Source organism: Caretta caretta, chromosome 6 (assembly GCF_965140235.1).
Source record: "Caretta caretta isolate rCarCar2 chromosome 6, rCarCar1.hap1, whole genome shotgun sequence".
In the NCBI taxonomy this organism is placed as follows: Eukaryota; Metazoa; Chordata; order Testudines; family Cheloniidae; genus Caretta; species Caretta caretta.
In genome coordinates, this window is record NC_134211.1 from 15636864 (window position 1) to 15658643 (window position 21780).

Consider the following 21780-nt stretch of genomic DNA (forward strand, 5'->3'; position numbering starts at 1 on the left):
CTACTGGCTAGAAAGGCCTGCTTTAGTCTCTATGATGCAGGCTGCGTACGCCCCCCCTACCTCGTTTGACGCTATGTGATTGGGCAGGGAGGGTGTGACGACACGCGCGTCAGCTGACAGTTAGATTTGAAAATTGAGGCGGGTAGCGGCGCGCGGCGCGCGCCCGGAAAAGGAAGGTTTCTGCCACGGGCCTGGCCTGGGAGAGCGCCGGCTGCGGGCGGACGGAGCCATGGAGGCGGCGTCGGGCCCCGCGCACCTACCCGCGGTCTGCAACCGCAAACTGGCCGAGTTCCTGCGGCAGGTGGACGCCATCGACATGGTCTGGCTGCGGGAGATCCGCGAGGAGGCCGCCAAGATGTTCAGCGGGTAGGAGCCGGCTGGGGGCGGGGGGATCTGGTCCAGCGCCGGGCGGGGGGCAGGAATGGTGGGGGATGGGTTCTGGTCCAGCCCTGGGCGGGTTGATCCAGAACCGGGGGCAGGAGTGTGCCGGGGGCGGGGGCTTGGTCCATCACCGATTCAGGGGGAGGAATGGCCTGGAGCGGGCTGGTGGGTGGATTGGTCCCGCCCTGGCCGGGCGGGGTGGGGCAGGGCACGGAAGGAGGAGTTTGGCCCGGGCCTGGCCGGGGGCAGTGGAGCGCCCCGGGGTGGTGAACACTGGCAGCGCTGTCCGCTTTCCCCGGCTGCCCAGCCTTTCCCTGCACCCCGCCAGCCAGGCAGTGGGGATGGGGGCAGCCCCCTACTCTCCCCAAGTAGAGATCGACGAACATGTGCGCACGCCCCACCGACGGATTGAGGATCCCCACCCGCCACAGAGACAGGCGCACACCCGCAGATAGAGACAGATACACAAATGCGGAGACCCTCCTCTCCCGCCCACCCTCCGCCCATGGATCTAGACATACAGAGACCCCCCTTTCCCCCCCCCGAGACGGACCGAGAACTCCCCTAACGGGCTCCGCTGCGTAGCCGGTGCCTAGTGGTTGGCTCTGTGACTGGCTGGAGCCAAGCCTGTTCGTGACCTGTAGTATCCTGTTGGGCATGGACCCTGCTCCTCACCTGGTAGAGGCAAGACTTTGTGGACATCCCCTTTGTCTGTTTGCCAGCTGGAGTCTTGCCATGATGGATGTGCCCGGGTACAAGTACCTTCTTGCCCTGGGGATGCTGATTTCCCTTCCTTGCCATCTTGTTGTTAAAACAGCAGCTGCAGCGATGAGCCAGAGCTGATGCCAAAAACACCGTCACAGAAAAATCGTCCAAAGAGGCGACTTTCGAGTGTTCAGGATGAGAACAAAGACCCAATCCGGAAAAGGTGAGAAGGGCTGTATCTGCAGATGTTAAAGTAGACTCTCCTGATTTGGGATATTGGAGATTGTGCATTAAAAAAAAATTTGTCCCTTCTGCCTCCCTCAGCCACCCACCCATCACCTTGGCCCCCAGCGCCGGTAAGGCTGGTCATCCTGAAGCCCTGCCACCCTGGGCTGAAGCCCAGAGCAGGAGCCCCATGGCAAGAGTGGGGAGGGAGGGGCTGAATCCCAGAGCTTGCTGACAGAGCCCTAAGGCTGAAGCCATGGGGGTGGGGGAGGAGGTGAAGCCCATCCCCAGAGTCCTGCGGCTGAAGCTGGAGGGGAAAGGGTGAAGGCTGCTCCTGGAGTCTTGCAGCTGAAGCTGAGGATGAGGGTGAGGGGAGGGAGGGTGAAGCCTGCTTCTGGAGTCCCCTGGCTGAAGCTGAGGCAGTGGAGCTGAAGCCCACGCCCAGAGCCTCTGGCTGAATCAAGGGACGGGGGGGTGAAGCCCAGCCCTAGAGTCCTGCAGCTGAAGATGTGGTGGGGCTGAAGACCTCCCCTGAGGCCCTTGGTGCTGCAGGGAGGGGCTGCTGCTTTGCCCCCTCCTCCATCTCTGGCCAGGAGACTGTCATGGCCTCAGGAAAAACCCCTGGTGGCCACATTTGAGAAACGCTGCTTTAAAGTACAATATTGAACTGCACAGTAAATGTTCTGCATGCACACTTATTAATATTCTCTAACTATAGCAGCCCTAAACAAACTATACATGCACTGCTAGTGTTCTGCGACATAGCAGTGCTTGTCAGACTGCTCAAGGAGTTGCGCAAAGGGCATCTAAGATTCTGTGACTTTTTCAATTACAAAAATCTCAGAATCCGTGCCAAGCAGCCAGTCTTAACTATTGCATGAGAACTTGTGTGAAAATAGGATCTTGTTTCATTAATTCCCTTACTCACATTGCTCGCTACCCACCTAGAATCAGTTGTGACTACCTCAGGACAGAGTTGGAGACACGTCATGAATCTGATAGACTGTCTTACAAAATATCCACTTTTCCGATGGTTCAGCCTACATTTGACTTGCTGAAAAGCTGTGTCCACTCAGTTCTCCAAGCTGGGGTGCCTTTTACACTGCTTCGCTGTGAGAACAATTGCTCCTGGTCTGCTCTCACACAGTGTCCAGCATGTAAATTACTCCCAGTTACACTGCATGAGTGCTATAGTCAGCCAATCATGAATTACACTGCAGAGCAACACCAGCAAACTCTCCAGTCCCAGACTTTGCCCCAAAAATATGCATCTTGCACTGTCAAGCACTCTCCTGGACAATACAAGCTCATATTGAGTCTGTCATTTATTAATAGAAAATGATCTGCACAAGCCTTGATACCCCAAGTGGAGTTTTTCCAAACACGCAAGTTTAGATAAAACACGTTTATTAACTAGAGAAACAGATTTTAAGTGGTAAGGCACAAAAGTCAGAATTGGTTACAAAAGAAATAGAAAGATAAAACCGCAAGCTAATTCCTAAACTTTACCAAGCTAAATAAGATTGGAAACAAACATCGTTCTTACCACACCAGATAATGCAGGCAATTCTCAGTCCTTCGAGTGCTTGCTCATGTCCGTTCCATATTAGGTGTGTGTGCTTGCCACATGCCCTTGTTCCCTGAAGTTTTTCCCCTCTGTGGTATCTGTAGGGGACGCACACATGCTGTTGTATAAGGGGTGCCGCTGGCTCCCTCCACCCTCAGTTCCTTCTTGCCACCAGTGATGGTGCTAGAACATCTGCTGCTTAGGCTAGCTTTCTTGCTTGCTCAGTAGTTAATGAACTTTTCTTTAACAAAAAAAAGTTGTAAATAGTCACGAATAGTTTTAGAAAACCCTTAGTGTAAGATAAAAGTTAGTCCCGTACGGGACTCCGCCGGGGGTTGGGGCATGCCCCGGTTCCCAGGCTACAAACCCCGCAATTCCTGCAGAAAACCTGTGCTCCGCATAGCACTTGTCTGAGGTGCCTGGGCGAGTCCCACATAACCGACAAATTTGTAAGGCCTTCAAACCTTGGACGAAGGAGTGAGACATCCGTCTCAAAGCACTCCTAATGGAGTCTGGGCTAACTCCGGCACCGGAGCAGCTAAGGTCCAATTCTGCTCCCAGCACTGTCATCCGTGTGGAGCGCCCCCCACCCCTCACCTGTCAAGTGACAGAAGACCAGGAGAGGAAGATCTCCTATTTCTCACAAAGGCAAGGAGAGGGCGGGAGGTGAGCCAAGATCCAAGGTGGGTGGCTCCGATCCTCCTCCTGTGGGTGGGGCCCCAACTCAGAGAGAATGGACTAGCCCTTCCCGAGCCATGCCTGCCTCACCGGACAATGATATGCGCCTCAGACAACTGGATGTCCTTACAACACCTGAGGCCCTGCAGGCAGCACAGGATATCGTGGTGCTACCAGTGCCGCCCACACCAGCAACAAGGTACCACGATCCGGGGATAAATCCGCCTTGGGACTATTCCGCAAGTCCCCATCTGTGCGGCACCGCTCCCCATCACAAGTGCCCCAATCGGTGACAGGGGCCTTGGGCAAGCCGTCGGCTACGGTGTCTCGCCCCCCTTCAGAGACAGTCATCCCAGGAGGGGGAACCACTCAGGTCCACCTGAACCCCGAGGAACGGCCACTAGGACCACCACCAGAGGTGGCGGAGCCCGCAGTACCGGCCTCATCCCCTAATGAGGCGATTTCACACACACACACACACACACGGTTCCATAAGATGATGCTAAGGCACATCAGGAACTATTGAAATGCGTCGCCTACAGCTTGGGGATCCATGCTGAGGAGCTGGAGGAAACAAGGACTCCTTGTTTGACGTCCCCTGCTTTACGTACCGGCTATGGTGGCGCTGTCCCTACACGAGGGGGAATCTAAAATTAACAATGCCTTTTGGCAGTCCCCCTCATCCCTGCCCCCCTATTTCAAGAAGGGCAGAGAGAAAATACTATGTGCTGGTGAAGTGTCATGAATACTTGTACACTTGGCCCCAAGCTCTCTGGTAGCTGCAGCCATTAATGAACGAGAAATGACAGGCCAGCTGGGAGCATCCTGAGGGTGGAGGTAGCCAGTGGTGCCCCTTATGCTGTGGCATACGTGTGCCACTCCAGGGGGCACCAGAGCTAGTCCCCTACAGATACCACTGAGGGGAAAACTTCCGGCACCAGTGCATGTGGTGAGAACACACACCTAATATGGAATGGACATGAGCAACACATCTCAAACATCAGTTACGGAACAGGTAACTGTCTTTTCATAGTTTGCAGTTCACAGGCTGGCTTTTCTTTCAGCTTGGGACCAGTCCCCTTAGTTCAGTGTTCTTCAGGTATTCGTTGATGTTATCAGCAGAGAGATGTAATGTGGAGAGGAGAGGAGGCCTTCTCTTCCCTCCTCCTCCCCCCCACCCTTATACTCCAATCCTTTGTTCTGGAAGAGTCTTTGCTGGGTCATGGGGTCAGGCAGTTCCATTGGGTATGTGAGCTGCCAACTATCCTTCAGGTGAATTGTACATACTTTGTACACCCCCCACGCCCCACCCTGGGCTGGTGAATGTCCAATTAAGTATGGAGTATATATGGAGGATAGGTTAATCAATGGCTATTAGCTAAGATGGGCAGGGATGGTGTCCCTAGTCTTTGGTTTGTCAGAAGCTGGGAATGGGCAACAGGGGATGGATCACTTGATGATTACCTGTTCTGTTCACTTCCTCTGAAGCACTGTGGGAAGACAGGATACTGGGCTAGATGGACCTTTGGTCTGACCCAGTATGGCCATTCTTAGGTAAGTAGGTAATGACTCTTTAACACCTTGCTGGCATGGTATCTTTGTGTCTGAGAAATTGGCTTGTGGGTGTTACCCAGAATTACAGCCTATTTTAGTAACCATCATACAGCAAAATCTCATAATTTTACATGTAGTGTTGTTGAAATGTGTGCAACAGGACAGCAATGATCAGCAAATCATGAGTTTTCAAATGATACCTCAAGGTATACTTTGTACAACTTTTATCCTAGTCTTGTAAAAGGGGTGCACATAGGGGTACAGACTGTCACACCCACCCACCTCTTTCTGTTAATTTGTTGCTTTTCTCTAGATCATCTCAATTTTGTCTTGTAAGTGCCCCAAACCACACATCATCACCAACACACGGATGTGTATACAACAAGATCAACTTTTCTGTAAATGCTTAGGTAGTAAAGAATAATGGAATCATCCACAGAAAGGTGCTTTTTGATAAAAAGAAAACGGCCATCTCCAATTCTAGCCTGTAAATGAAATGTTGGCTTTTATGTGGCTCCAATTTGCTTCACTGTTTCTGTTATTAGGTTATCAAGGAGGAGTATTAAGCGAGCATCTGCTAAGCGATGTTCCAGAAGACTCCGAAGCAAAGAGGACCTGGAAATAATCAGGGCTGTGGTGGAAGAGGCCTCCCCGCCTCGAAGGGTGACAAGATCCCGGGCTGTGGTATCTGATATGCGCTCTGTGGCACTTCCTGAGAAGTCAGCTATCCAGCCAGTGGAAGGAAGGGTCCCCTTAGTAGATATCAGTGTCAATGATCGCAATAGTGCTGAGTTACATCTGAAGAGAAGTCTGCCCAAGACAGAGGCCAAGGTCTCCAAAGTCATTGTCCTGAGCTCAGATGATGACTCTCCCAAGAAAGCTGGGACGGTAGAACTGCAGCCTATGTCTGCAGTCTCTGTGCTGTTGATTCCTGAAACTACTAAGCCAAAAGGGGAAAGAGAAGGCCGGAGTGCATCTAAATTAAAAATAGCAAATACAGCCACTAGGAAAGCCACTGTAAATAGGGAGCCTGCCGCTGAGGAGATGGAAGATAACCAAGGCTCAGTAAAGGAACTTTTCCAGGATTTAAAGGATGGCACGGGGACCCCTACAGGCTCCAAATCAAGCCGTCACTCTGTTCGTCGAAGTCTGATGTGCAGATCCTCCATGAGCTGCCGTACCTCATTGGCAGAGAAGTACTCACTGGCCAGCAAAAGGGAAAGCATGATCCGGAAGTCTGTCAGCAGGACGAGGTCCAAGAGAATTGCAGCTCGTCAATCATCTCTAGCCTCCAACTGTGTGATCCGTAAGTTTCTCAGGTTTACAAGGCAATTTTGCTTTGATCCATTCCCAGGCACTCTGCCTGTTTTTTTTCAGCATTGGAAAGCTATAGTATGGAATTAAGTATCAGAGGGGTAGCCGTGTTAGTCTGGATCTGTAAAAGCGGCGAAGAGTCCTGTGGCACCTTATAGACTAACAGACATATTGGAGCATAAGCTTTCGTGGGTGAATACCCACTTCTTCGGATGCATCCGACAAAGTGGGTATTCACCCACGAAAGCTTATGCTCCAATACATCTGTTAGTCTATAAGGTGCCACAGGACTCTTTGCCAGTATAGAGTTACCTGCTGCATCCACATTGAAGAACTATCCTTGGGCTAGATACATTTCAGTTAAATGTCAGTGTGTTTAAACTGGCTTGCTAAAAATAAGCACAAGTTCTAGAGAGACTCAGCTGAGTGTGACACCTATAGTGCAGTGTTAACTTCACAAAAGCCAGCACTTCTAGCCAGTAACTGGTCACCTAAATAGTCAGTATCCGTGTAGATCGGGGTGGGCAAAATACGGCCTGCGGGCCGGATCCGGCCAGTCTGACATTTCTGTCCAACCTGCCATGACTAATATTTCTGTTCAGCCTCCTCTGCCTCCTCGCGATCTTTGAGTCCGGGCCGCTAAAAGTCCCACAGTGCAGCGGGGCACTCAGGCAGGCTGCCTGCCTTCTATGGCCCCAAGCCGCTCCCGGAAGCGGCCGGCTGCTGCTGGCACGTGTCTGCACACCCCTGGCGGGGGTGAGGCGGCTCCGTGTGCCACCCCCCTCCATTCCACCCCCAGGCACTGTCCTCACAGCTCCCATTGGCTGGAAACCAGCCAATGGGAGCTGTGGGACCAGTGCTTGCGGGCGAGGGCAGTGCACAGAGACCTGCTTCCCCCCTTCCCTCAAGGGGTGCACAGAGACCTCCCAGCAGCAGCCGGCCACAGCCGCCTCTGGGAGCGGCGTAGGGCTACAGCAGGCAGGCAGCCTGCCTGAGACCTGCTGTGCTGCTGGGAGCCACCTGTGGTAAGCACCTCCCAGCCAGAGTCTGTACCTCACACCCCCTCCCGCACCCCAACCCTCTGCCCCAGGTCTGAACCCCCTCCTGTATCCAAACTCCCTCCCAGACCCTGCGCTCCCTCCTACACCCCAGTCCCTAGTCTGGAGCCCCGTCCTGCACCAAACTCCCTCCCAGAGCCCACACCCCCCTCCTGCACCCCAACAATCTGCACCAGGTCAGAACCCCATCCTGTACCCAAACTCCCTCCTAGACCCCGCACCCTTCCATTAATATAGTAGAAATGTGTGGCCCATGATGACTTACCAGAATTCGTGGAGTGACCCCCCTGCAAAATTATTGCCCACCCCTGGTGTAGATGGTGAGAGTGTGATTTATGAAGCCGTAGTCCTGGTATCTGTTCCTCTTGAGTCTCTTGCCATTGTAAAGTTGCAGAAAAAGCCAGTGGACATGATTCCCCTTTTTAAACTGGTGCTGCCAGTAGCTGACCAAGGGGTGGTGTGGGCTCTCATCAAGGCCTGCGCCTTTCCCTTGGAAACAAAGTAGCAATTTTTGTGACCCAGTGACTTAAACAGAAACTGGCTGGTGGTTTTGGAGCCCCCATTTTCTGGGAGGGCAAGGAGGGGCTGGGGTTTTCAAGACCTAGTATGACTAGAAATGTACTCTATTTATTTATTTATTTATTTATTTATTTATTTATAACTTGCAATGGGAACTGATGTTTGTGGGGAATGATTGGATTTTAAAGATCCCTTTTTTGTTTTGCTGAGAAGCAAACATTGTTTTAGTGCAAGAGTTTCACTTTCTGGCTCAAACAGATCTCCCTCTGTTATGGAGCTGAGTGAAATGCAAAAAGTAAACACCAGATGAATGAGTAAGAGACTTTTGAAGTGTAAACACCACAGTCTTTCCCTTGCATCTAAAGAAGGTTGGAAATAAGCTGTGTGATGAGACTAATTGTGGAAAATAGGAAGAATAGATTTGGCAGGCTTGTCAGTTTACAGCCTGTTATTTGACCATGATCAAATATTGCCAGATATTCCAGCAAGAATGCTCTGATTTAGGTGCTGACCTCCTTTTTTGATTGCATCACAGTGCCATTCTTGCGCTTTTTATAACTTCACTTCATTGTGTTTTTCATTTTTGAGTTAAAACAACTCAGTTAAGTAACTTGTTTTTTGTAGAAAGAACGAGGAGTACTTGTGGCAGCTTAGAGATTAACAAATTTATTTGAGCATAAGCTTTCGTGGGCGAAAGCCTACTTCATCAGATGCATGTAGTGGAAAATACAGCAGGAAGACAGATATAGATATATATACAGAGAACATGAAAAAATGGGGATTGCCATACCAGCTGTAACCAGTCGATTAAGGTGGGCTATTATCAGCAGGAGAAAAAAAACTGTAATTAGGTGTAACTATCTAAGGCTATAAGCTTGTTGGAGACTAAAGTCCTTACTCTTTAGTTACTGTTCTAATAAATTAGTGCTTTAAAATATGAATATTTTGACATTATTTGACAATATTAGACTGGTCAATTGACCAATTATTTTTCAGCTGGTCAAATACCCAACCCTAAGAAAGAACGTTGCTACACTAACATTCTTTCAGTTCTATTGTTCTACCTCAGGGGGTTCCCAAACTTTTTGCCATCACAACCCTATTTTAATGAAGTACTTCCTGTGGGGATCCCAGAGAGCATGGTGGATGCAGTTTTGTAGTGCAAAATGGTGTCCCTTGTGCATCATGACCTCGCATGCAACATGCGTGCGAGAACACACTGTGTGAAGCAAAATGGCGTCCTCCGCACAGGGGTCACAGCTGATGGCCCTCCGTTTGGGAGCCACTGATCTATGTTTTCTAGCTGAGGACTTCCATGACTCTTGAAGATAGATCTGTAGCACAAACAGAAGCGCTTTCACAAACAGTTTAACATGCACCATTAACACAACTGCTAAATTGTTTCAATTAAACCATGTCTTTAGAATCATGCTAGAGGCTATGGCCTTGTCTACACTGTGGTTCTCATGTGTCCTGACAACGGCTCAGCCGAATCTGGGGAATTCTGTATAAATTTCTGCAGCACAGACTCTGCCCAAAGCACTTTGTAGACAAGGAGATGGAAGCAGTGCTGACAATATTCTCAGCATGGATCCCCATGAGCCAGTTTTGAAAACAGTTTTGTCCAGTTTATGCTAGCACTTAAACCAGGGGTGGGCAAACTTTTTGGCCCAAGGGCCACATCTGGGAATAGAAATTGTATGGCGGGCCCTGAATGCTCACAAAGTTGGGATTGGGGTGCGGGAGGGGGTGAGGGCTCTGGTTCAGGGGGTGAGCTCTGGGTTGGAGCCAGAAATGAGGAGTTTGGGGTGCGGAAGGGGGCTTCAGGCTGGAGGGGGGTGAGGGCTCCGGCTGGGGGTGTGGGCTCTGGGGTGAGGCTGGGGATGAGAAGTTTGGGGTGTATGAGGGGGCTCTGGGCTGGGACCGAGGGGTTTGGAGGCAGGAGGGGGATCAGGGCTGAAACAGGGTGTTGAGGTGAGGCTCAGAGATGCAGGCTCTGAGCGGCGCTTAACCTCAAGCGGTTCCCAGAAGCAGCAGCATGTCCCTTTTCCGCTCCTATGCGGAGGCATGGCCAGGTGGCTCTGCATGCTGCCCCATCCGCAGGCACTGCCCATGCAGCTCCCGTTGGCTGCGGTTCCTGGCCAATGTGAGCTGCGGGGGTGGCACTTGGGGTGGGAGCAGCTTGCAGAGCGGAGCCCCCTGGCTACCCCCATGCATAGGAGCTGGAGAGGGGCCATGCTGCTGCTTCTGGGAGCCGTGTGAAGCGGGCTCCAACCCTGTACCCTGGCTGGAGTGCCAGGCAAGCCCGAGACGCCGCTCCCCAGCGGGTGCTTGAGGGCTGGATTAAAATGGCTTGTGGGCCGGATTCGGCCCGCGGGCTGTAGTTTGCCCACCCCGACTTAAACAGTTGTCATAAATTGGAATCTGTTGCTGACAATTTGGCCTTTGGTAGAGTAAACCGTGAGTAAGTCTCTTGCAGGGGTTAATGCTCTTAATGCATCTGTAAAATGGCTTAACAATCCATGTAGGTTGGACAGGGCCTTCCACAATGAATGGAAGAGTCCAAATCTAAACACTTTGATATAAATACACAATGTGGGCATGGGAGGTTGGTAACAGCTAGATCTTGCTTTGCTGAGCCAATCTATCTTCATGTACATTGCTTGTACTATTCTAGAGAGAGAACTGCACTATGGGAATCTGATTCAGATATATAACTGTCAGCAAGTATTGAATGCTCATCACAGCGCTTCACAATCACAACAAAAATAAATACATCAGTTGCTGGGGCGCGCAAAAGTTTTTGTTCAGTTGTTTACTCATAGACCTATGTATAAATCAGGCTGTTGTCTTGATTGAGGAGAGTCTGCTATTTAAATCTGAGTGATATCGGGAGTGTATCCATTTCTGGGGCAATAAGGGAAGCCAGTCTCATTGTACTTCCAGAATTAGTTCAGCCCATTTGTAAAGCAATTTGTCTTGTAGCAGGAACCTTCTCAAAATACCCTTGCCTGATAGATGTGCAGATCCCAGGTTCTGAGCTTGATTGACAGAAATAATCTTTGCTGGGATTTGTTTATTTACATTTTGTTTTTCACCCTCTCTTTTTTCCCTCAGGTCACAGCTCTGTGGAGAGCCTTATGGATGAAGAAAAAAACGTCAAAGTCAGGTAAGGCTACTCATGCAAGATTTCTCCATTCCCCAAATATTCTTGAGGCCCATCCAGCTATCCAGGCCACATCCTGAGGAGCTGCTCAAGTGGCCAGAGCGACTACAGAACCAGGCTTTTCTCTCAAGTTTGAGCTTGTAGAGTCTAGTGTAAATAGTTAAGCTACCTGATATGAAATCTAAATTTTAATGTAGTGGATTTCTTACCATTTCATCACATTTTGTTGCCTTCTGTTTTGGCCAAGGTTGCAAACCCATGTAAGAAATTAGGGTTGACAAGATGTTCCTCTTGCTCCACAGTGTTCCTCGGTTTCAGATGGGCTTGAAAAGTGCCTTTTAGGCATTGGAGAAAGGCATTTGGCTAAAGGCTGTGATGTTTGTAAAGCCTTCTCTAAAAGGGCCCAAAAGAACTATAACACTCTGCTCCAGAGCCTGCTCCTCCAAGAGGTTCTGGGAGATCCTGTTCTGAAAGGGAGCCTCGACACAGGGAGGGTGATCTCTAAGCCTGTGTTAGAGCTGAAGCCTGATGAAGAATCCCAGGCTAAAAGGGTTCATTCTCTAGCAAAGGTGCTCCATAAGGAACTAATAAAATGGGTTCTGCCAGCTAAAGTCCCAAAGTCTGACCACAGCTGAGAAAAGCAGCTCTCAGTTACAGGAGGGTGGGTGGCAAGAAAGGTGCCCTGACAAAGGATCCCCCTATTGCATTTGGCTTCTGTGGATTTTAAGATCCCAAGAAGGATAGGGGCCTCTTCAGATTCAGGCCAGTCAGATCAGTCCTCTGCATCAGGGCACCTGTCAGACCCATCTGGCTAAAATGCTAGGATTCCTTACCCTGTGGAGGCTGTAGAGTAGGGGTAGTCAATAGGCGGACGGCAGGCCAAATCCAGACCGCCAGATGCTTTTGAATGGACCGTGAAATCTTTTTATTCACTTATTATTATTATTTTTTATTTTATTTTATTATCATTGTTTTTGTATTTTCACTGGAATCTGGACCTTGACTATGCCTTGACCAAGGAATTTGGACCTTGACAAAAATAATTGATTATCTCTGCTCTAGAGGAAGAAATATCTGATTCTCCAGAGCAGTGGTTCTCAACCTGAGGTCCGCGAGCCCATTCAGGCGGGCCACGGAGTCCCGCGGCTGAAACCCAATGCCCCAAGCCCAACCTCCTCCTCCCCTCCCCACCCTGCCAAGCCAGGAGCAGCGGGGGGCTGAAGCTGGGAGCCCCAGTGCCCCCCTTCCCAAAGTTGGGAGCCACACTGGGAGCCGTAGCACCCCCCCCCATACATAGCCCCTAGCTAGCCCCTGCTTGTACCAAGCTACTCCCCTGCCTGCACACAGCCCCTAGGTATCCCCTCCCTGCACCCTGAGCTACCCCTTCACTTCACACAGCCCCTAGCTACCCCCTCTCTGCACCCTGAGTGGTTTTCAAACTTTTTGAACTGAGTCCCCGCTTTGAGTTATATTTTTGGTTGTGTCCCCGCACAGCCCAGACAGGTTCCTAAGTGAGTTAGGGGGTGGAGGTGGCGCTCCCTCCCTGGACCTCGCTGTGCAGAGCTGGCTCAAGCCCTGCCTGCTCTTGACCCCCCACCCCCAAGTAAAACTATGCCTATGCCCAAGGGTCCCAGCCATGAGTTGTATGTCCGTTTGTCTGCCCCCACCCCCCTACAGGGCCCTGGTGTTTTTATAGCATGTTGAGAGGGGCTTCAGCAACAAAAAGGTTGAGAACCCCTGCTCCAGAGCATTGAGTAACTCCTTCATTTGTGCTCTTACCTGGTTCATTCTTCCAGAGTTTGGGAAAGGAAAGATTTCTGTGGTCATTTATTTTTAAAAGCAATGTCTGTTTGGGGTGGAGTTATTGTGCAGAATGCAAGTGATGGGTGAAGGGTGCAAAATAAATGCATTGAATTTCACTGTTGGAGGATACCTTTCTTCAATGGTTATCCTGGCATAAAATGTATTATTGCCCGCAGACAGCTCTGAGCTGATACTGTTTTTGCCACTAAGCATCTAACTCTTTCTTCCAGGTCTGAGCTGGGATCTACCATCCCCTGTAAGGAGGTAAGATCCGGGTAGGGCTGATGCAGCGTAAATAGTGGGGGAGAGCTATGAAAAGATATTTTTTGTCCAACACCTCCTTAGTTCAACTTGTCCTGGGCAAGTTGATGGCATCACTGTTCCAGAGCACAGCAAGGATTTGGGGTGGGAGATATACTTTTGGCTCCTGTTTCCTGGTTCAGTTTTATGTGCTGATGGTGATCAGAAACTTGGTGGGAAAACAAATGACTTTTCGTGATAGTGGAAAGTGTTTTGACTGAACTGTTGTTCAGTCTATACACTGTTACTAAATTGGGAACTTAAACTGAATGCAACTTTGAGAACTTTCCTGTTGACCTTTAAATAATATTTAGGTCTAATGGAAGGGCCTGTCCATTTCTGCATATTAGAGAATTACTGAATATTGTAACTACCATGTAGGCTGAAACCACCCCCTCACTGATTTGTGCTCCCTTCAGTTGGTCTCATGAGGAAAAGCCCCAAGATTGTGTGAGCACTTGTTTCAGAATCACTTGCTCTTTCCCCAGCTGTCCTCAATTCCTTAAATTCCTGGCCCAGCACCAGCTCTTCTCTCAGGGTAGAATCCTGTGATTCACCCCATTTTTAGACTGGATCATGGGGTCACAGCATCCCTGTTTACCAACAGTGTTTGGCGCCTGTCAGAGACTTTCCTTTGGGGCCCTGGGATCAGCTTGAAAATGTAGTGACTCTCAACAGCCTCTCCCAAGCAAAGTATTTTTCTCCAATTGCCATGGGGATCAGAAGGGTTAAAACAACAACAACAAAATCCTACAGGCATATTGTCTTACCTAAAGCCTGAGGGAAATGCTAACTGTTAAGGAGGTCTGACTTCTCTCTCATGCCCCTGCTCTTCTGAGAACCAGGTTAGTCTGTTTCTCTGCAGACCCTGCCTCCCTGGGACACTTCCCAGAGCTATCCAGGGTTGTGAGTCACCTCACCACCACCTCTGCTTAGTTTAGTCTGAGAAAGTCTCATCTGTGCCTGCTGTGGATCAGTTCCGTGAAACAAGCAGCCTCTGGCAGCATAAGGACTATCTTCCAGGGCTCACTCTCTATGTACAGGTTTGCTATAGGCACATAATAATCCCAGACTCCTCCAAGCAGTCCCTTATCCACTGGATGCTCACAGAATTACCAGGCCAACTCAATTCCCTGCTTTTAGCAGGCTGCTCCCAGCTCTACCTGGCTAGAGTCTTGTTCCCTGGTGTCTCAAACTCTCCTGCAGGAGCCTGCTAACACTCTGCAGTTTCCTTGCTGGCTCTTTATAGATACCAGCTGCCCTCTGTCAGGCTCCAATTGTGAGCCTGTTAATGAGGCACTGACCCAGTTCCCTCTTAAAGGGCCCAGTCCACCCTGTGACACACACTCATGTAACAACAGCAAGATATTAATCAAATAGAGGCACACATCATATTAATAAAATAGAGATCTCCTATGTTCCTCCAATCTTTTAGCATGGAATTAGGTGTCTGAAGTAACAGGCACACAGTCGCCAAGTGGAATGGTGATCTGCCATTGCCTGGGAGAAAAGGCTGCAACCAGCACAATTATCCAGCCTTGACTGTGTAGGTCATTGGTTCTCAAACTTTTGTACTGGTGACCCCTTCCACGTGGCAAGCCTCTGAGTGCGACCCCCCCCTTATAAATGAAAAACACTTCTAAATATATTTAACACCATTATAAATGCAGGAGGTAAAGCAGGGTTTGGAGTGAAGGCTGACAGCTTGCGACCCCCCATGTCATAACCTTGCAACCCCCGGGGGCCCGACCCCCAGTTTGAGAACCCCTGGTCTAGGTTATCAGATGGTCTGTGTTCAGCCAGCTCAATATGAGCAAAAAAATCCCTGCATATTGTGGCCACTCTTGTGTTCTATGCGAACAGCTGCTATTTACTTGTTTGCTAGAGCGTGCTGCAGCTTGTTACTCGGGTGGGGCTTTCTCGCTCTTACAGTTGCAGATTGGGACTTCACTCGAAGGGTCTGTACCTGTTGTATTCCCAGTGCTTTGCCTTGTGCCAGCAGGACACGGAGTACTTCAAAATGCTGATTGAGTTTTTATTTCTCTCTGTGGGCATCACACTGAAATCCCGTTGCCTTTTCTGCAGGGTCCCCAAAGCCCCAGGATGTCCCTTCGTTCTAGGAATGCCAAGACAGCCGTTGGCAACCTTGTCCAGGCAGAGCAGCAGGAGGGGAGTGGTACAGGTAACTCTCTTCCCTTCAGGAAAGGGCAAGACTCTGCTTTAAGAGTTAGTTAATTTGTCTCACATTCTATTGACCAGGTTCCTTGTGCAAGAAACTGGTCTGATCTCTCAAACCGGGGGTAGTCAGAAACATTTTTCACACTGCAATAACAATAATGATGATAAATAAATAAAAAGATGTTGTGGTCCATTCAAAAGTGTTTGGTGGTCCAGTCTGCCAATTGACTATCCCTGTCTCAAACCAAGTGACATATGGCTGTGCTGGACTCTTTTGTTACCGTTTTTCCTTCAGAAAATGTGGTAAATGTGCTCTCCCATTAGACAGTGGGAAGACTGTTATATCTTACATGGGTAGGGAAGGACGATCTGAAACCTCTTATGGTCTGATGCAGGCTGCTATCTCAGTGGGTCTACATGCAGAAGGCCAGAGCATAGTGCGTACCACAGACAACGTTCATGCGCTGTTTCCTACAGAGTTTCATAAAGATAACACCTTTGTATTGGTCAGAGTGCTGAGGTTTGGAGGTGGCTAAGTCACTTTCTGCCGTAAGCAGGAAGATTCAGTTCATGGCAACAGCAGAAGAGGCTCCCAGTAATGTTCCGAGGGGGCTGAGCTGCTAGGCCTGGTGACTCTGGCTTTGGACTCTCCTGAAGGGAACCTTTTAGACAGAACTAACTGTAACTCTTTCTCTGCAGAGAGCCAGTCTGATAAGAGCGATGAGGCACAGGAACAACCCCAGAGTGTCAGGTACATTCTCATCAGAGGGAAGGGGAAATAGTCTGGATGGCTGGACTGATTTAATTCAACATTATATGGCTTCAATGAAAGCTTGTCTGCCTCTCTGAAGAAGGGTTTTAACCCACACCTCCTAGCACAGTGTTATAATACCTAATTAGCTAGGTATTTGCTTTGAAGGGCCCTTGACTGATTCCCGTGGGGGGCCCCCCCCCCAAAACCTGGATCAGGAGGCCTGGAGACAGAGCCCCCAAAACTATATAAAGAGTCAGCCTGGTCTGACTCGGACAGACTCACCCTGGAACACAGAACTGACAAACTTTTCTGGACAGACCTACCCAGATCCCATGTGGGTGATCGGTAATTTAGCATGCATAAAAACTGTTAATTTCATTGTTTTCTGTCTAATGCTTTTATCTCAGGGGTCGGCAAACTTTTTGACCTGAGCGCCACATCGGGAAATAGAAATTGTAGTGTGTGACATGGATGCTCACAAAATTGGGGTTGGGGTGCGGGAGGGGTGAGGGCTCTGGTTGGGGATGAGGAGTTTAGAGTGTAGGAGGGTGCTTTGGGCTGGGACTGAGGGGATCGGAGGGCAGGAGGGAGATCAAGACTGGGGCAGGGATGCAGGAAGGGGTGCAGGTTCCGGCTGGGGGTGAGAGGTTTGGGGTGCAGGAAGGTGCTCCGGGCTGGGATCAAGGTGTTTGAAGAGCGGGAGGGGGATCAGGGCTGGGGCATGGGGTTCGGGTGTGGGGAGAGGCTCAGGGGTGCAGGCTCTGAGTAACGTTTACCTCAAGCAGCTCCCTGAAGCAGTGGCATATCCCTTCTCCAGCTCCTACACGGAGGCTCAGCCAGGCGGCTCCGCGCGCTGCCCCATCTGCAGGCGCTGCCCCATCTGCAGCTCCCATTGGAGCGCATAGGAGCTGGAGCAGGGCCTTGCTGTGGCTTCCAGGAGCCGCGTGGAGCGGCTTCCAGGAGCCGCGTGGAGCGGCTTCCAACCTGGCACCCTGGCTGGAGCGCCAGAGCGGGGCCAAGCTGCATTGTGCAGCCCCCAACTCTGCACCCAGGCTGGAGCGCTGAAGCGGGTCCAAGGCGCGTGGTGCGGCCCCCAACCCGGCGCCCTGGCTGGAGCAGGTCAATGCCAGACCCCACTCCCCAGCTGGAGCTCTCAGGCTGGCTTAAAATGTAGTTTGCCCTCCCCTGTTTTATCCTAATAAACATTTTATGCTTTGGGAAAGCTGTCTGGTCGCTGATCAACTGTGTCATTATTCCTGAGAGAGAACTGTAAGTGCTAAATTAAATTCAGACCTGGTGGGATAAACATAGTGGATTGCAAGGGAACTGCAGCCCTAAAAGTCTGATCTGGAGGAAGAGACATACATGTTCCCTTCCCGAGAGAGGAGCTGACTAGAGGTCTGAGTCCTCAAGGGGGTGCTCTTGAGACCACAAAGGAGACTGAGGTGCAGTTAACCCTGGAACTGTGACAGTGTGAATCATGAGTGCTGCTAAGATCAGGAGAAGAATTTCCTCTGTTGGGTCGCTGTGTAATAGATATGTATTAACTCTTGCAGGAGAAAGCCAAGTTACAAGAAAGCTGTGGATGAGCTGTATGATGGGCAGCAAGCAGAGGAAGGCGGGCTCTCCCCTCCAAGAAAAAAGACTCCCTCACCACTCTGTCCAGCCAGCAAAGTGAGGCAGAGTCCCAGCCCCAGCATACTTCCTCTAGGACTCTTCCCTTCTCCTTCAGCTACCTGTACTCTCTGTGCTCTCTTCACAGGTTGTGCGTCCATTTAAGACCTTTTTACACACTGTGCAGAAGAACCAGCTGCTGATGACCCCAGGTTCGGTGGGGCAAAGTAGTAAAAAGAAATCCTTCCTCAAACACAACACTCCCCTCCGAACCGATCCCAAGGTAAAGCCCTTTCCCTCTGCTAGTGGGATGGGAGGGAGAGAGCCAGAGTGGCTGCAAAGGCCTGGGTGGGTCTCAATGAAGTGTAACTGTAACCAGCTACTGGCAAGGATGGGACTAGGGTCCTTCTGCAGGCTGCTCCATGCAAATGGATAGTTGCATCCATGTGGTGCCACTTACTGCGCCACCGCCTCCCAAGTCAATGGCATTCGGGAGGCAGACCCCTGTAGCCACCTAGATGAGCCAAGAAGGTCTGGTTCTAGGTTTATGTGGTGATTTCCAAAGGGAGTAACTGTTGTTTTTCCCCACGTTCTGTTTACACAGGGTGAATTTGTCGTAAGTAATGACTTTCCTTAATCATAGATTGGGCTTATAGTGCACTTCTCACATCACTAACGGGCAGTGGGTGCTTTTTAATTTGCTCACTACCTGCACACAGTCGTAATATTTTTGCTTTACAATAGTGAGAAGAGAGGTCAGCATTCAGTGGGCAGCAGGAGCCAGCCAAAGTGACAGTTGTTTAGAACATCAGTAAAGTACAAAGGGATCAGGTTCACGGAAATGCCCAGTAGAGGCAAGGGTGCCATGGATGCATGCCTCTTGCTTATGCTCACTAATACACGGTGCCTTTAAAATAAACATGAGATCTGCTTGGGATGGTCTCTTGTTCCATTGTCTGAAACTTAATTGAAAGTACGAAAATCTAAATTGTATGAAATCAGGTCTTGCTTCCAGAAACGTAGACCACTGACTCCTGTCTGTCATCTACAGCCCGTTTCCAGTAACAGATAGCAGAGCTGCTAGTGCGTTGCTGGGAATCTTTGGGCCTACACCAGTTAGTAGGTTCTGCTGTACTCTGAAGGTGGACTTCTCTTCTCCACACAAGCAGTGAAGGATTTAATCTCCCTGGTGTACTGCTGATGACTCACACAAGCTTACTCTACAGATGGTGGTGCCACCTGACGTTTTGATTAAAAAACTAGAATGATATAAAATTAACATGGGGCACACTAAATGGATTAAAAGCTGGCTGACTGGTAGGTCTCAAAATGTAATTATAAATGTGCAATCATCATTGAGCGGTTGTGTGTCCAGTGGGATCCTGCAGAGATTTGTTCTTGGCCCTATGGTAGTTATCATTTTCTTTCAGGACACTGATAAAAAAAACACAAAATCATCACTAGTAAAGTTTGTAGCTGACCCAAAAATTGGGGGAGTGATAAATAATGAAGAGGACAGATCGATGATATAGAGTGATCTGGATTGTTTGGCAAACTGGGGGCAGGCAAACAGAACCATAGAAACAAAGGATTGGAAGGGACTTAGATAGGTTATCTAGTCCAGTCCCCTACACTGAGGCAGGATTAAGTATTTTCTGACCATCCCTGACAGGGTTTTGTCTAACTTGTTCATTATTGGAAGTATTTAACTAGATTCCACAACCTCCCTAGGTAACTTGTTCCAGTGCTTAACTACCCTTCAATTAGGAAGTTTTTCCTAATGTCTAGCCTGAAACTCCCTTGCTGCAATTTAAGCCCATTGTTTCTTGTCCTGGCCTCAGTGGTTAGGGAGAACAATTTATCACTCAGTATTTATCAAACAATATGCATCTAGGAACAGAGAATATAGGTTAGACTTGCAGGGTTGGGGGATTCTGTCCTGAAAAGCAGTGGCTCTGAAAAAGATTTGGGGGTTATGACTGATAATCAGCTGAACATGAGCTCCGAGTGTGACACTGGCCAAAAGGGTTAATGCAATCCTTGGATGCATGAAAGGGACTTTTTAGTAGGAAAATACAGATTATTTTTCCTTTGTATTTGGCACTTGTGCGACCACTGCTGGAATACTGTCCGGTTCTGGCGAAGGATAAATTGGGAGGGAGTTCAGAGAAAAGCCATGACAGTGATTTATAATCTATTTAACTTAACAAAGAGAAAGTTAAAGGGTGGCTTGATTACAGTCTAGAAGTACCTCTATGGGGTACTAATATTTAATAATGGGTTCGCCTATCTAACAGAGAAAGGTAGAACATGATCCAATGGCTTGAAATCGAAGATACGCACATTCAGACAGGAAGTAAGGTGTAAACTTTTAACAGTGAGGGTAACTAACCATTGGAACCATTTACCATAGGTTATGGTGGATTGCCCATTTTTCTGATGCAGGAATTATTTTTGGGAAATTGTCTGGCCTGTGTTATACAGGAAGTCAGACTTGTGATCACAATAGTCCCTTTTGGGAATCTATGACTCACCTGCTTGGTGAATGCTTTGTCATCCCTGCATGGGTTATGGTACTCTGTGCTTCACTCCATTCACAGCCAAAGGTGATGCAGGATTCCACAAGTCTAAACAGTGCCCCCACAGGGCAGGTTGCCTGTCCAGAGAGTCCTCCCTTTATCAGATGGTCTGTTTTGGCACAATATAGGTTTTTGTTTGGTTAAGATAAGGGGTGGAGGGGGCCAGAGGAGTTATGTAAGCATCCTGGGATGGACTGTGACATTAATACAATGAGAAGAGACTTGTGGAAGTAGTGGCCAGAGCTGTCCCTTGAGTAGGGCGAATCAGGGCAACCGGCCTGGGCCCCACGCTTTGATAAAATCGGACTGTCCCGATATTTAGCCCTTTGTCCCGCATCCCAACCGATATATGATTAGGATGCCATTTTTCCTGATATTAAGGTGAGGGGGTGAGTGGGGTGGGGAGGCGAGCGGCAGGTGAGAGGGGGTTGAGGCGGTGGGTGGACGGTGAGGAGGAGAGTGACGGGGGCAGTTGGGCCGGACAGGCGGTGAGGAGACTTGCAGGGAGGCGAGGAGGCAGGTGGGCGGGTGGACAGCGAGGAGGAGGCGGGTGGCGAGGAGACTAGCGGGGCGGCCAGCAGGCGGGAGGGTGATGAGGAGGCAGGTGGGCGGGCGGATGGCAAGGAGGAGAGCGCCGGACGAATGGTGAAGAGGCTTAGCGGGGAGGTGAGCAGCGGGCAGGCAGGGGCACGCCGGACGGACAGCGAGGAGACAGGTAGGCGGAGGGGGGTGTGTGTGAGGAGGTGAGCGGTGGGCAGGCGCGCTGTGAGAAGACTAGCGGGGAGGCTGATTTGTCCCAGGCCCCACACCCCCCTAGGGACGGCCTCGCTAGTGGCCTCCATTTCCCTCATCCTGGCAGTTGCTTTGGTTTCATGGGCTCTTATTTGGAATCTAACATTACAGTACTGGGAAGGATCAATTTTCCAAGCCTACACCCTCAATTCTACTTTCCTCCATCTTCTTCCCTGCAGTGGGGCCAACCCACTGACCTAGTGCGCTGCCCTGGCAGTCTGGGACTGATGGGTTGGCTGGTTCTCTTGCCCTCCAGACTAGCAGCACGTTCAGCATGGGTCACGTGGGATGTGTGTGAGGGGAACTGAGTGCTCTGCGTTGATTTATTCAGTTGGTATGGGGGCTCACTGCTGTAATTGGGAGTCTATTCTAGTCTGCCTCAGCAGGAAGCATGGAGGCCACAATTTGAACCTTTGGGTGGAAAGTAGGAGCAATGGGGGATCTTGAGGTGTAATGTGAGCAGAGGATTACCTAGGACATCACATTTGTGCCCTTGTCTCGTGCTGAAGTCCAGCACTGACACTGGCTAGTGATAGTTGAACTTCTGTAGTGAATGCAGCACAGAAATCACGGACAGTGCTGCTTGCTCAAAT

The 21780-nt window shown here is 49.9% G+C and overlaps 1 protein-coding gene across 4 annotated transcripts in view; it reads left to right on the top strand.

The window, feature by feature from the left end:
• Positions 1-4: 4 nt before the first annotated feature.
• INCENP (inner centromere protein) overlaps positions 5-21780 on the top strand; it is a 30141-nt gene continuing 8365 nt past the window's right edge. The window contains exons 1-10 of one of the 4 annotated variants that reach the window (XM_048853451.2): positions 5-366; positions 1199-1309; positions 5656-6416; positions 11119-11170; positions 13201-13234; positions 15356-15452; positions 16148-16199; positions 17759-17876; positions 17965-18099; positions 18421-18432. In XM_048853451.2, coding sequence (XP_048709408.1) covers positions 230-366; positions 1199-1309; positions 5656-6416; positions 11119-11170; positions 13201-13234; positions 15356-15452; positions 16148-16199; positions 17759-17876; positions 17965-18099; positions 18421-18432 — 1509 coding nt within the window. In that variant the 5' untranslated portion in view covers positions 5-229. The remainder of the gene's footprint in view (positions 367-1198; positions 1310-5655; positions 6417-11118; positions 11171-13200; positions 13235-15355; positions 15453-16147; positions 16200-17758; positions 17877-17964; positions 18100-18420; positions 18433-21780) is intronic. The other 3 variants (XM_048853450.2, XM_048853453.2, XM_048853452.2) reach the window with 3 other exon arrangements.